Source organism: Alnus glutinosa, chromosome 3, assembly GCF_958979055.1.
Source record: "Alnus glutinosa chromosome 3, dhAlnGlut1.1, whole genome shotgun sequence".
Taxonomy (NCBI): domain Eukaryota; kingdom Viridiplantae; phylum Streptophyta; class Magnoliopsida; order Fagales; family Betulaceae; genus Alnus; species Alnus glutinosa.
In genome coordinates this window covers 31160738-31175142 of record NC_084888.1, presented here as the reverse complement: position 1 = coordinate 31175142, position 14405 = coordinate 31160738, and the positions used below count along the sequence as shown (strand labels likewise).

Below are 14405 nucleotides of genomic sequence, written 5' to 3'. Positions count from 1 at the left end.
ATGTTGAACAATGGAAGGAGAAGGATGTCCAAGCCGTTGATGCCAAACTGAATCAGTTGTCTTGACTCCAACATAGGCTGCAAATCCTTTCCATTTATTTAGGGATAGATGATGGAGAGGAATGGGGTAGAGTCCATTCTCACTGGGGCTCTGGAGCAGCACCCTTCCCGTTAGGTTGTCCTTCACAAGAAAGTTAGAACCGGTTAGAGCAAACCAACAATTGTTGTCAATACAAAATTTATTTATGGAGAGAAGGTTAGCTGAAGCTTTGGGACAATGTAGGACATCTTTGAGCAAAAGTTGTGGACAATTTGGTAAAGAAGATTGAACAATGGAATAGCCAGAGTGTTGGATATTCAAACCTGCACCATTACCTACTCCCACCACATCTGTACCTTCAAAGGGTTGAGGATCTTGAATGTTGGCTGCCTCGGCTGTGATATGGACATTAGCTCCAGAATTTGCCAGCCACTTTTGGGTACCAAAATCCTTATTCAAATGTGCTACCAAGGCAGCCAGTTCATTAGGTGGATGTCGACCTTGAAAGGCATAATCCATTCTGTGGTAACAATCAAGGGCTGTATGATTGTTTTTGCCACAAATTTGGCAGACAGGCCGAGTGACAGGAACAGCATTGTCATTGAGAATAGCTTGCTGTGGTGTGGTATTTCTGTTCAGCAGAGGAGCTTGTTGATGAGGATGCTGATTAGGAGGAAATGGAGGTCTGATGGGAAAGCCAGTGTGAGATTGGTTTGCAAATCTGTTTCTGGATGAGAAGTGTTGAGACCGAAAGTTGGGCCTAGGAGAAAACTTGGGCTTGTTGAAATTAGTCGGACTTGAATGGATGAGGCTTGACTGTCCTGGCTTCTTGGTGTAGAGAGCAAAAGAGCCAGTTTCAGCTGAAATGGCATGCTGTTGTTGGCTTTCTAACAGCATCTCATGATTAAGAAGCTCGGATTGGAAATCAGCAAAATTCATGTCCCTCTCTTGTGTAGTGAAGGAGTGGACAGTGACAAAGGTGTTGAAGCACGGATTGAGACCACCTATCACATAGGAAATCATATCATCATCATCTACAGGTTTCCCTGCAGCAGACAGTTGATCAGCCCATTGTTTGGCTAGATGAAGATATTCTGTGCAACTTTTGGTTCCTTGTTGCAGTGTTTGAAGTTGTCTTTTGAGATGAGAAATACGGGACTTGGACTGGGAAGCATATTTGGTTGCAAGGGTTGTCCAGGCTTGATAGGAGGTATTGACTCCATACATAGATGACACAATTGAAGGAGAAAGTGAGCTGATAATCCAACTGAGAAGCAGTTGGTCCTTTTTCTGCCATGTAGCATAGGCAGGATTGGAAGCTTGAGTATTACCCTCACTGGAAAGAAACTGAGGAGGGCAGCAATCAGAGCCATCAACGAGTCCTTGGAGGTCATTTCCTCGAAGGATAGGCTGAAATTGGGACACCCAAGCCAAGTAGTTGGGTCCCTCTAACTTGAACAGTTGAGATAGATTTGGGAGAATGGAGAAGGTTGATGTGTTATCAGTTGGTGGGATAGTGGAGACATTTGATGGGATGGTAGTGGTGGAGTTTCTGGTTGAGGAGCTGGGGTTTGAGGAAGTGGAGTTTGCCATGAGATAAGCGTAGGCTTTAGTTTTGCTCTGATACCATGAAAGGTTTAGTGAATTCTCTACTTGGTTGAATCCAAGTGCAGAGTTTAGGTTCTCATTTATAGATGGATATTTTACAAGTGAGCTCAAGAGCTAAGTACAAATAAACATTAAACAAAGAATCCTAAAATCAAGCAGCTGATTACAACAGAAAACAAGGAAACAGAAAACAAAGCAATGCTGAGTTTGAGGTGAGTCCGCAGGAAACATGCAGCCAGGAAAACATGAGAGAGCCTGCTATGTGTGCTTGACAGTACTAGAGTCTGCTATACGGTGTTGTTGATTCAGAGGTACTGCAGCTAGGATTGTTCTCCTCTAGTTGGATGGAAACTGAATTTCTAGTTTAGGAAGTTCAAGGAAGAAAATCCTGGATCATGTTGAAGAGAGGAGAATTTTTTAGCTGAATAACGGCTACTAGCCGTTACTCTTTTTCTGGGTTCTGATTTTCCTCAACACGAGGTACCCGGTTCCGGAGTCGGTTATTGAAATTCAAAAATCGGAGACCTCGGAGCCGATTCCTAATTATTACCCAATAATCAGGAATCAACTCTGAGTTTACACCCCTAACCTTAACCTTAAACCAGAGAAGTTCTTACTTCGACGGTTGAAGAAAAAGAGAAACAAAGCTGCTATGAGATGCTCAAAGGAGAATAACAGAGTTGCTATCTAGGTCTGGCTAGATAGAATTTCATTACCTTAACAAAGCCCACAATCCAATTCATAATGTTCCAAATTTCGGTCGCACAAAAACAAAAGCAAAAAAAAAAAAGGGTGGAGGGGGGCTTACAAAAAAGAAATAAAGAAGGAAAAAATGGACAAAACTTAAAAGTGAAAATTACAATTTAATAGACATTATTAACATACAAAATTTAAAATTACAAGTTTTTATATTGATTATATATTTGCCATAAATGTTCAACAAGATCCGATCGGAGTTAAGAATGGGTTTCCCATTCTTTAATTAAACTATGATTTTGTGTGAAGTCCACAAGTTAAGATGTATGCTCGTGACAGTGGTTCAATGGGACTGGAATTGACTTGTTTATAATAAATTGATTGGTAATTACTCTTATACTTTTTTCTAAGTCTAATAGATAAATTTAATAGTTTAGTTAATGACATGATAAGTGCCACTTAAATTGTAATATCCTCTAAGAGCATTCTTTTAGGAAAGGCCACAAATGGATCCTTATTCAAATGATAGAGATTTCATCTAAAATGAGTTAGAAGAAATTCTTTCAACTCAATTTATTTCGTTAAAATGTATTCTTAGAGCATGTGAGAGATTCTCACATATTCTATTAAAAATGCACGTAAAAATTTAAAACGAATGTTAGAATCACATGCTATAAAGACACGTCAATTTAATAAATTAAACACAAATTGAAGAAAAAACTTTATCTTTATCAAAAGAGAAATGTTATATACAACATTTTTATCTTATAATGTTGATATGACAATCCTAACTAAGTTGATTTTTTTTTTAAAAAAAAAAAAAATTAAGAATGACTGATCCAAAGGTTGGTTAGTATTGCCACGTTAGCATTATGAGATACTGTAAGATAAAAATGTAGTTTCTAGCATTTACTCTTTTCAATTGTTTATTCGTAAATTAATAATATAAATTATTTGCTCCATTTCGGACTACCCACAAGTAAAATTGATGATGAATTTTTTTTTGAGATAAAAGTGAAAAAAAGATTATTTGATAATATTTTTGAAATGAAGTTGACTTCTTTTTTTTCATTGATATTATTTAATCTTATACGTTTTTATTTTTTTGTTTTGTTTGAGAATTGAGATGTATAACTTATCTTGCAAGTTGGAAGCAGTACTTTCTCTGTTCCAAGTAGATGTCACCGACCTTCAGCTTCCTTTGCAAGCAAGTTTCTTTACTCTCCTATTCCCTCAAATCGATCATTTCCATTCGAATCGAAACCCAAACCACAATTCCCACATATCGATCAGTACAATTCGAATGCCATGGACCATGACTCCGCACCCTCACTCCCACCCGGCTTCCGATTCCAACCGAACGACCAAGAACTCGCTTACTACCTTAAGGCCAAGCTCTCCGGCAAGCCTCTCGATTTCGAACCGATTGCCGTCGTGGATGTCTACAATTATGATCCCTGGGACCTCCCAAGTAACCCCCTTCTCTCTCTCTCTCTCTCTCTCTCTCTCTCTCTCTCTTATATGTATGTATGTATGTATGTGTGTATGCTGGTTTAAAGATTGCGTTTTCGTTGATTCTGGATATAGGCAAATCGAGGTTGAAGACAAGGGACGGAGTGTGGTATTTCTTCAGTGCACTGGAGAGATATGGGAATGGTTCGAGGATCAAGCGGACCACAGAGAAGGGTTACTGGAAGACCACAGGGAAGGACCGCGAGGTCCGCCACAACTCGCGCACTGTGGGAATGAAGAAAAAATTCCTCGTTTTTTACACTGGCCGAGCCCCCCGTGGGGTTGCTACCAATTGGATCATGCACGAGTACCGCCTCGTTGACAAGGAACTGGAGAAAGCTGGAGTTGCCGTAGTGAGTGTGTGATACAGCTGATATTTTCTTTTTCATTGTGTTTTGGATATTTTTGGCTGATGACGATGGTCTTGGAATTAATGTCGTTTTGGGTTGGCAGCAGGATGCGCTTGTACTGGTTAAGTTTTTTCAGAAGAGTGGGACGGCGCCCAAGAATGGGAAGGCGTCGTTCGGTGAAGAGGATGATATGGGAGTTGGTGAAGAGGCCGCCACTGAGGAAGCGGCGGTTGGTGATGGTAAATATGTGAAAGCAAAGGATCTTGATCAGGTTTGTGCTTTGTGCTGTTCTTGATTTGTTTTTCAAAGATTCGGTTTAGATGGTGAATTGCTTTGTGTTGCGATATGATTAATTTTTTTGAACATGTTTTCCTTTTTCATCATCTTAGGATCATACATATTCTTATCACCAACATGTTCAAAAAAATTAAGAACTCAAAGTATTTTAATATTCTTATCATCTTGGGTATGTGACTTGAATAGGACGATGGATATGCCTTTAATATAAGTACATCCACCATCATATTGGTCTTTCGTTATAGTAAATGTATTGATTAGCTGGAAGCATCCGTCAGGTGTTCTCCATTGTTGGTCAGGATGTCTAATGCAGAGTCATGCTTATTGCAGAGCAACAATACTGAGTATTCTGGGGAGTTCTGTGGAGATTATCAACAGCCTATCATAGACACTGGTGAAACTTCAGAGCTGCGTCATTTCCAGGAAATTTTTGATATCCCAGAGCAAGATGGGATGGATGCAAACGCATTGAGAGATGACTTCTTTGAAGCTAAGGATCTTTCAGACCCCATTGAAGGAGATCCTGCAGATGTTGACATGGCTGGCAAGTGCTTTATTTTAGATATGGATGAAGGTTTTGATCCCTCTGATTTTTTTGTGGACTGAAAACACAAGTTCTCACCAAACACCCGTCACCCAGAAGGTAAAGTTTTACTTTTGACTAGAAGTTGTGGTAATTAAGGCTATCTTATTTTTGCTACTTGCTAATGGTTTCCCATTTCTGCACACAGGTGGCCGGTGACTGGCGTGAATTTGCATAGTAACTGTGGTTCTCACATGTTGATGACTTAACCGTTCATTGCAAGTTTATGTACTACTAGACTCGGCTAGTTTGATTGTCTACCTATATATGGTGTTATGTTGTTTGCATTTTCTTTTGGGAGAAGCTGCTTTTGGTGGTTGTAGTACTGGCTGTGTTGCTATTTTAGTCCTTTACCTAAAAGGGCTGTGTTGCTTTTGTTGTATAACTTCGGATGAGCCTGTGCTTTGAAACTCTTTTGGTTCTTAGTATTTGCCCAGAATAAAAAAGAAAACTTGTGTTGATGTGCGTATACATGGATAATATTACAGGGGGAAGTACTTGCCAAAGGAAAGAAGAATAAGGAATTCTTTGCCTGAGTTAGCTTATCTCCTTCATTATAGCTTCTTGGTTGTCTTTTTCCAAAGATGACAAACATGGAAATATAATTATTGATCAAAAGAATGAGCCAGAAATGAACATGCAAGAGGATTTTATATTACGAGGCATCAATTCAACAAACAAAAAAGAAAAAATGCACATACATTGTGCTCTAGAACTATTTTAATTCATTCATTTTTGCTTGTTTCTTTATACTAGGATTTCGGTTATTAAGTTGTCTGAATTTCATTATTCGAATTTTTGTGAAAGCATAAGAGGGGGTTGTGGGGCTTATTTGTCCCGAGCAACGGAAGATGTAGGACTCACTTACCCAGAGCAATGGGGTTTTGCAACTGTCTTTTCTTAGACTTTTTGAATTTGTTTATACGAGTAACATGATATATATATATATATATATATATATATATATATATATATATATATATATATATATATATATATATATATATATATATATATATATATATATATATATATTACTCTACTTCAGCACATTTGATACACAATTTATTTTAAAGTTAGCAAAACACTGCAAAATTTTGATTGTGTTAATTAATATAAAAGCAAGCAAAAAAATGCCAAATTTTTGTGAAATTTGGACAACAAGAAGGGGGTTGTCGGGCCTATCTGTCCTAAGCACTTAAGATGTGGCATCCACTTACCCAGGGCAGGTGGTTTCTGCAACTGCCTTCTCTTTATTTGGATAGCTTAATAACGAGAGATTCAATCCCCCCCCCCTCCCCCCCATCCCTTTTATTTTTATTTTTTATTTTTTTTAACATCCACCTCAGTGTATTTGATACACAATTTATTTTAAAGTTAGCAAAAAATTGGAAATTTTGATTGTATTAATTAGAAAGCAAGCAGATAACTGCTGAATTTCTGTATGAAATTTGAACAGCGTAATAGGGGCTATGGGGATGGGGCTATCTCCATATTACTGATTCAAAATCATGCCAGATGAGTTAAACTAGACTTTCCCAAGTTTGATGTGACTAAGCCAACTAATTGGAATCTCAAAGCCCAATAATTCTTTTCTTAAGGCCAAATATCGAAAACCAGAAAATAACCATTGGCTCCATCCACATGGAAGGAAAAGCCATTTTTTGGTATCATTGGTTGATGGACTCGGGTCCGGTAAGACGCTGGGAGGATTTTGTTGTTGCACTCAAGGTGAGGTTTTCTCCTTCTGCCTTTGATGATCCATTAGGGGATTCACTATGCTCCAACAATCTTCGTCTGGAGAAGAGTATCAATCCCATTTTGAGATCCTCTCCATTAGGATCACGGGCTTAAGGGAGGAGTTTCAGGTGAATACTTTCTTAAGTGGGTTGAAGGATGAGTTGTGTATTGTGGTCACCATGCTCAGACGGACAACACTACCAGCTGCTTTTGGACTGGCCCGATTGCAAGAAGATGAGGTGTTAATAAGAACTAGGAGTTACAAAAATCCTAATTGGCCATGTAACCCCTCGAACTACCAAGCTAATAGACCATCATATCTAAGGCTCCATACATCACCCTTGAACCCAAGCTGCCAGCACCCAACAACCCAGCCCAAAACCAAAACACTAACCCAGCCTATCCCCACACTTACAACAGGAAGCCAAATCTACCCAATAGAAGAATATCCCCAACCCAAATGCAAGAAAGGAGGGAAAATGGGCTATGCTACTATTGTGATGATATGTACCAGCCTGGGCAAAGTTGCAATAGACCTAAGCTCTATCTTTTGGGGGGCTTGGAGGTGGAAGGAAGAGAGGAAGTGATGGAAGATGAAGATGTGCTAGAAGCACATGTTGAAGATTTGGAGTGTGCACTGGCCGACGGTGAACTGTTGGGAAATCCCTACATGCTTTAGCAGGGGCACCTAGTCAAACCATAAGGATTATTGGGAAGATTGGAGCTCAGGTGGTGGTGATATTGGTGGATACAGGCAGCAACCACAGTTTTTTGGATCCATATGTAGTAAATAATATCCAACTGCCAGCTCATGAGGAGAGTGGGCTGACTGTTGTGGCAGCCAAGGGGCTACCCTTCCTTGCCTGAGTTGTTGTAAGACTGTCTCTTTTAAACTCCAAGGTCATTCATTTACAGCTAATCTATACCTCCTGAACCTAGGGGGTGTGATATGGTATTGGGAATAGGTAGCTTTAGGACTTTAGGCCACATCCTATGTGATTTTGGGGTTCTTACCATGAATTTTTCATACTAGAAACAAGAGGTGTTGCTGCAGGGATTAGTACCAGCAACAACAATCCTTGAAGCAGGAGATTCTATTCCAAAGAAGATTGGTGCTGAGTGTAAAGGCGTCTGGTTGCAACTAGTGGGAACCGAGGCATTTAAGCCTAAGCATCTCCAACATCTAGCTATCATCGAACTCCTACAAGAGTTCCAGGAGATATTCAAAGAACTAACAAGCCTGCCACCTCCAAGAGGCCATGGCCACAAGATCAGACTTCAAGAGGGTGCCAAACCCATTTGTGTGAGGGCCTTACAGATACCCTTACTACCAAAAGGAGAATATTGAGAAGCTGGTTGGGGAAATGCTAACATCCGAAATTATAAGACCTAGCCAAAGTCCATACTTTCACGAGTGTTGCTAGTCTAGAAAGCGGATGGATGTTGGAAGATATGTGTGGACTACCGTGCACTCAACAAAGATATCATCAAAGATAAGTACTTCATCCATAATATTGATGAATTGCATGGGGCTTGTTATATATTCTGAGCTAGACCTTAGGTCCGGGTATCATCAAATAAGAACGAAACCCGGGGATGTGTTAAAGACTGCCTTTAAGACTCATGAGGGACACTATAGATTTCTAGTAATGTCTTTTGGGCTTGCTAATGCTCCGCTTGCCTTTCAAGGCTTAATGAATGAGATATTTAGGCCCTACCTAAGGAAATTCATTTTTGTGTTCTTCAATGATATACTCATTTATAGCTAAACCTTGAAAGAACACCTCAAGCACTTAAAGGGTGTGCTAGACATTCTAGAACAACAACAGCTATATGTTAAGCTCTCTAAGTGCACTTTTGGATGCCTAGAAGTTGAATATCTAGGTTACTTTTTAATTTTTCCAGATTGGGTGAAGGCAGACTCGGCCAAATAGAGCAATACTTAATTGGTCAATACATGTTGTACCAAATGGTGCAAATCCAAGTGTAGGCTTTTGTAAGTAATAATTTTCGGTAAGTATGAGGCCGATCCACAAGAAATGGTAGATACTAAGTAAAATTCCTATTATTGTACAGAAAAATAAATTGAATTGATTTTTCCACTAAAAAAAAGTTGAGCAATGGAGAGATGATCAACTAAAATAAAATTAACTAAACTAAATTAATAAAAAGAAAAAAATTAAAAGAAAACACAAGGCTTCAGGGATCCACCTAGCAATTTATTACATATTCTTGAGACATATTTTTAACTCAACTAGGTAGAGAATCAACTCTCCTAATTGGAAAAGAAAACAATTAAGCGCAAGGTAAATATAAAATAAATTAAACATGGGTTGATTGATAATTTGATTTCAAAAACATGACACAATAAATTAAGCATTCAATATATTTTCGAATCATATCAAATCAAACAAAGTATTTGATATAAATAAAAATAATAATGAATCAAAATAAACTTGTCTCATGAAATTACTCTCAAATAAAAAAAAAAAAAAAACATCCCCAACATTTAATCATTAATCTATGAAGAACAATTAACATAGTCTGAAGGACACATAATAAAAATATTAGGCTTCACCTCTAGCCTTAGCTAGAGATTTAGCCACTCATGTTTATGAAAATATAAATAACAACTAGCAAAACCATTTGAAAGTCTCCAGAACTACCGAAAAATTCTCCACGCTCGCCCCCCACTCTGCTTCCCCCCTTACAAAAGCAAAGCATGATATATATAGAGTCCATGACCTAGAGCTTCGGTGTTTTCTTATTAAGGAAATAATTGGTGGCCTCTTCTTAAAGAAATAATGTACTTGTCTTTTAGTGCTGCCCTTTCCAATTTTGATCCTTCAAAAAATATGTCTTCACGTCTTACGTTGCTGCAAGTATTTGGAAAGAATCTTGACTCAGTGCTGCTACTTTTGTATTTTTTTTTATATTTGGAAATAATCAGCGCATGCACGTCTGAAGAATTAAAACATCTTCTAACAAAATATCCACGATAGCACCTTTTCCTTCCCATTTCAGGATATATCTTACTTGAGAAAAAAGTGGCACCAATCTTGGAGAGAATCACGAATTTCGCTTCTCAATTCCTTGCGTCGCACTAGCTGCTTTATTTCCTTCTTAAGGCTTGCAAATTGCTCTTCAACTTAAACAAAATATTCTCTCAAAGTTTGCTCCTCTTATTCCTTTGTAATTCCTACCAAAAAAAAAAAATGCAATTCATTGCATTGATATCAATTTAGGCTCAAATTTAATAATTAAACAATGTTCCACAATTAAATATAAAATGCAAGAATTAAAATAAAGTATAGTATAATAATGCTTATTTTAATAGAGAAAATATGCACTTTTAGGCTATTATCAATAAACAAATCACCAAAGGCCTTAAGAGGATTCTTAGGTATCATAGGTATTACAAGAAGTTTGTAAAAGGGTACGAGGGAATAGCAATACCTTTGACAACTCTACTGAGAAAGGAATCATTTGAATAGAATGAAAAGGTTGAGGAAGCCTTCAAAATACTAAGGAAGTAATGTCCACCCCTCCAGTCTTAAGGTTCCAAGATTTTTATAAATATTTTGTGATAGAGTGTGACGCATCAGGTGGCGAGATTGGGGTTGTGGTGATGCAAGGAGGGAGGCCCCTGGCTTATTTAAGCCAAGGACTAAAAGGCAAGAGTCTTATGGTGTGTTTGGCAACTGAGTGGAATAATTATTCCACTCGGGTTTTTTCTAAAACCCACCCACCCGCATAAAAACCCAGATTTTGACCCGAATTTTGAGTCCACTCAAGGCTGTCTTTCAGATTAATGGTGGGACCCACGCGCAGGAAAAGTTGACTCAAAAAAACGCGTGGATCCCACATTTAAATAATAAAATATTAATAATTTAAATAAAAAAATAAATTAAAATAAATTAAAAAAAAAAAAAACAGAGGGGTGGCTGCCGGCTGGCAGCCACCCCCCTTGGGGGAGGCCGCGCGGCCTCCCCCGACTACTGGGGGTGGCCGCGCGGCCACCCCCGACCCTTAGGGAAGGCCGTGCGGCCTCCCCCGAGTACTGGGGGTGGCAGCCACCCCCGACCTCCTCTGGGGGTGGCCGGGCCACCCCCAAAGGCAGCCACCCCTTCCTTCATTTTTTATTTATTTTTTAATTTTTAATTTTGATTTCAATTATTTTTTTTTTAAAAAAAATATTTATTTTTTTAATTAAATAATCAATATATAATAAATTATTATTATTTAAATTATTATTTCACACAACTTTTCAAAATACCAATCATTATACACAACTTTTTAAACTTCCAATCATTTCTTACCATTAAAATATAATATTTTTCAATCTCAAAATTTAACACCCAAACACAATTTTTTACCTCGATATTTGTAAATAGAATTAGAATTCAATTCTAATTCTCAAAATTCAATACCCAATACACCATACTCTTTCAGCCTATGAGAAAGAGTTGATAGCCCTAATCATGACCGTCAAAAAATAGAGGCACTACTTGCTAGGACAAAATTTCATAGGTTTGAATTGATTAGCAGGCACTAAAATACTTCCTAGAGCAATAAGTGGGCACCCCTACTAAACATAAAGGGGTTTCTAAGCTTCTCGGGTTTGACCTCTCGGTGGAATACAAAAGTGGAAGGGAGAATCAAGCAATTGATGCAGTGATGCTCTATATAGGGTAGAAATATTTCCCAAACGCGGCTGAAGAAATTAATGAGCAGGCATATGAAGCAACAAGCAAGTTAGATGCATCCCAACACACAATGCATACAGTACAATATGCAATGCAGGAAGTTATATGCAGACACAAGCAATCAACACAATTCAACCAACGGGGATGGAAGAGCTAAAAAAGGTTTATTCCGAAGAGCCGCAGCTCCAGCAATTGATCTCTCAATTTCAGCAAGGAACCTTAGACCAGTGAAGTACCACTCTTAAAATGGCTTCCTTTTTTACAAAGGACGACTTCACTTAGGTTCCCTGGCGAACTTTCAGCAACAGATCCTGCAACAATTCCACGACAGTCCATTAGTAGGTCATATGAGAACACAAAAGACATATTCAAAGCTCAAAAAGGAGTTTTACTGGCTTGGCATGAGATAGGAGGTCAGGATACACATCGGGGAGTGCGATGTCTACAATAGCAACAAGATTGAGAATTTGCACCCAGTAGGGTCATTGCAACCCCTGCCCACACCCAGCTAAAATTGGACTGAGGTGAGGATGGATTTCATAGAAGGGTTACCTAACTCTTTGGGCAAGTACACTCATTTCACACCACTAGCCCACCCCTACACCAATGAGACAGTGGCCAAATACTTTATGGACCACATCTTCAAATTACATGGACTACCAAAGATATTGCCAGTGGCAGAGACCCAATGTTTACTAGCCATTTCTAGAAGGGGTTGTTTCGTCTCTAATGGAATTGAATTCTTAATGAGCTTAACTTACCACTCTAAAACGGATGGCCAGACAGAGATGAACAAAGGCTTGGAGTGGGTACTTAAGGTGTTTAACTGGAGATTGACCCAAAGATTGGATGTGGTGTCTATCTCTAGCTGAATAGGCTTACAACACATTGATACACACCTCTACCAAGATCAACCCCTTCGAAGCTATTTATGGCTATCCACCCCACAGTTGATGCCATATGAACCAGAAACGATTATGGTTCAAGCTGTAGAAGAAGAACTCAATAGCAAGTATTTTATACTCGCATTGTGTAACAAGTTTTTTGGTTTAATGGGAATTTAGAGTAGAAATGGAGAGAAATAGAGAAATGGAAGAATAAATTAAAATGGAATTAACACTGATAATAGGCAAATTCGAGGATGCCTAAAACCTCCATGAGTGATTCGAGGTACTCCCCCTCCATTTTCAGCCAAAGACTGGATACCAATTTTCATACCTAAAACATTTAACTAGTCTTGTTTATATAGACCTACCTAAAGGCCATTAACTAATAGGTCACTAACTAATAAGGCCCAAGGCCCATTAAACTACTAAGGCGGCCCATTACTAATATATCTGTTACAATACCGACCCCTTTAAGCACCTTGCCCACAAGGTGCAGTTATTTTTGCGTAAAAATATAAAAGCTTCAAAAGTTGGTTGTTGCCCTTTCTTTGTGAACAAAAATATCGCTCCAATTGTTGTAGGCCCATTAACCCACAAAAAGCAGCCCTTTCTCAAGGATAAGCAGTACTGGTTCCCATGCAAGTGGTCCCATGCACAAGATCCAGCCCATTGTAAAATCCACAATCTTCTAGAAGCAAAAGGATAAGCCATCTTCATGCGTGACTGCGTGAGGGAGAAAAAAAAAGAAAAGCCTCCTTCAGCTTTGAAATGAAATGGACTCCAGCTGTCTTTCATTTTTGAGAACAATTCATGTGGATGCCACCTGTCCGTCTGCGTAGGCGTAAAGTGCACAGCCCGAAATTGCCCTTCGTCATCCACACGGACCACTCTTCTCCTTTCTCTGCAGCTTCTAGAACCCACAGAGAAAAGCATCGGAACCGGTCCAAGTCTCCGGCCCATAGCTCGGCTTCTCGGACCTCCGGTCCCCTGTCTTGCGCGGCTCCGGCGACAGCAGTGCCGTCCTCCTCGCCCAGCTCTCGTCGTATCCTCGTCTTCTTTCCAACGCCATCGGTGTTTGAGAACAACAAAATCCACCTCGTCTTCATATGAATTCTGAGGAACCAAGGAACTCACAGTGTGATTTATGGCCACTAGTATGATCACATTAGGCATTGCCGGATCTGGAAATGGCCTCTCCAAGAAAGATTCGGAAATTCGTGGAGGAATTTCGTCGAACAGATGGTAGGCGTCATCAACCGGATCTGCCGCTGTAATTTTTGCATGCTTTGGATCTTCAGCCGGTTCTTTTGCTGGGTTTGTTGTGTCTTCAATGGGATCTAGTCGTAGAATTATTTTGTCTCTCTTCTCAACTTCATCCGGATCAGAATTTTGAATGGGCGTGGTGTCTTCATCCGGCTCGGTCGCCGAAATCAGTGTGTAGTGTGCATCGTCGGTGCTCTTTTTTTCTTCTCTTTTTTCGTGGTATGTAGTTGCAACCGGATCTGTTTCTTCAAGCAGATTTGTTTCTTCATCTCTCTGCTCCTCTTCTTCGTCCTTGACTCGTTCTAGGGATTCTTCTTTAGCAGGAACTGAAATTCGTGCTCTAAGAGTCCGAACGAATTCTTCCCAAGTAATCGCACATTTGCTAAATCGTATGTTCTGGAACCACTCCATCTCTCTAATCTTACCTTCCAGATACAAGGTGGAAAGGGGAACGCGATGCTCATCCGGAGTGCGGTAGCATGCAAAGAATTCTTCGGCACGACAGCGCCACTCCTTTGAGTCCTCACCAATGAATCGAGGAAATTCCAATCGTTTTAGAATCGGAAATTCCTGGATCTCCTGAAATTTTGCCTTCATTTGCCGGAAACTTTCCTCCCTTTGTGCTCTCATTTCCGCTATCCGATTGGCAAGTTCTTGGTCTGCTGCCTCTTCTTCTTGTATTTCCTTTCGGAACTAGCATTTCAGGTGTCTAACAAATGATTCC

The 14405-nt window shown here is 39.4% G+C and overlaps 1 protein-coding gene across 2 annotated transcripts; it reads left to right on the top strand.

Moving 5' to 3' along the window:
* The first annotated feature begins 3522 nt into the window (after positions 1 to 3522).
* Positions 3523 to 5549, top strand: LOC133863478 (NAC domain-containing protein 78-like). Of its 2 annotated transcripts, none has more exons than XM_062299421.1 (5): positions 3523 to 3814; positions 3931 to 4208; positions 4312 to 4476; positions 4833 to 5145; positions 5234 to 5549. In XM_062299421.1, the coding sequence occupies exons 1-4, from the start codon at positions 3652 to 3654 to the stop codon at positions 5106 to 5108; spliced, it is 882 nt and encodes a 293-aa protein (XP_062155405.1). In that variant the 5' UTR covers positions 3523 to 3651; the 3' UTR covers positions 5109 to 5145; positions 5234 to 5549. The 2 variants fall into 2 exon arrangements, with proteins under 2 accessions (XP_062155405.1, XP_062155403.1); XM_062299419.1 differs by having other exon boundaries at positions 4309 to 4476.
* The last annotated feature ends 8856 nt before the right edge of the window (positions 5550 to 14405 follow it).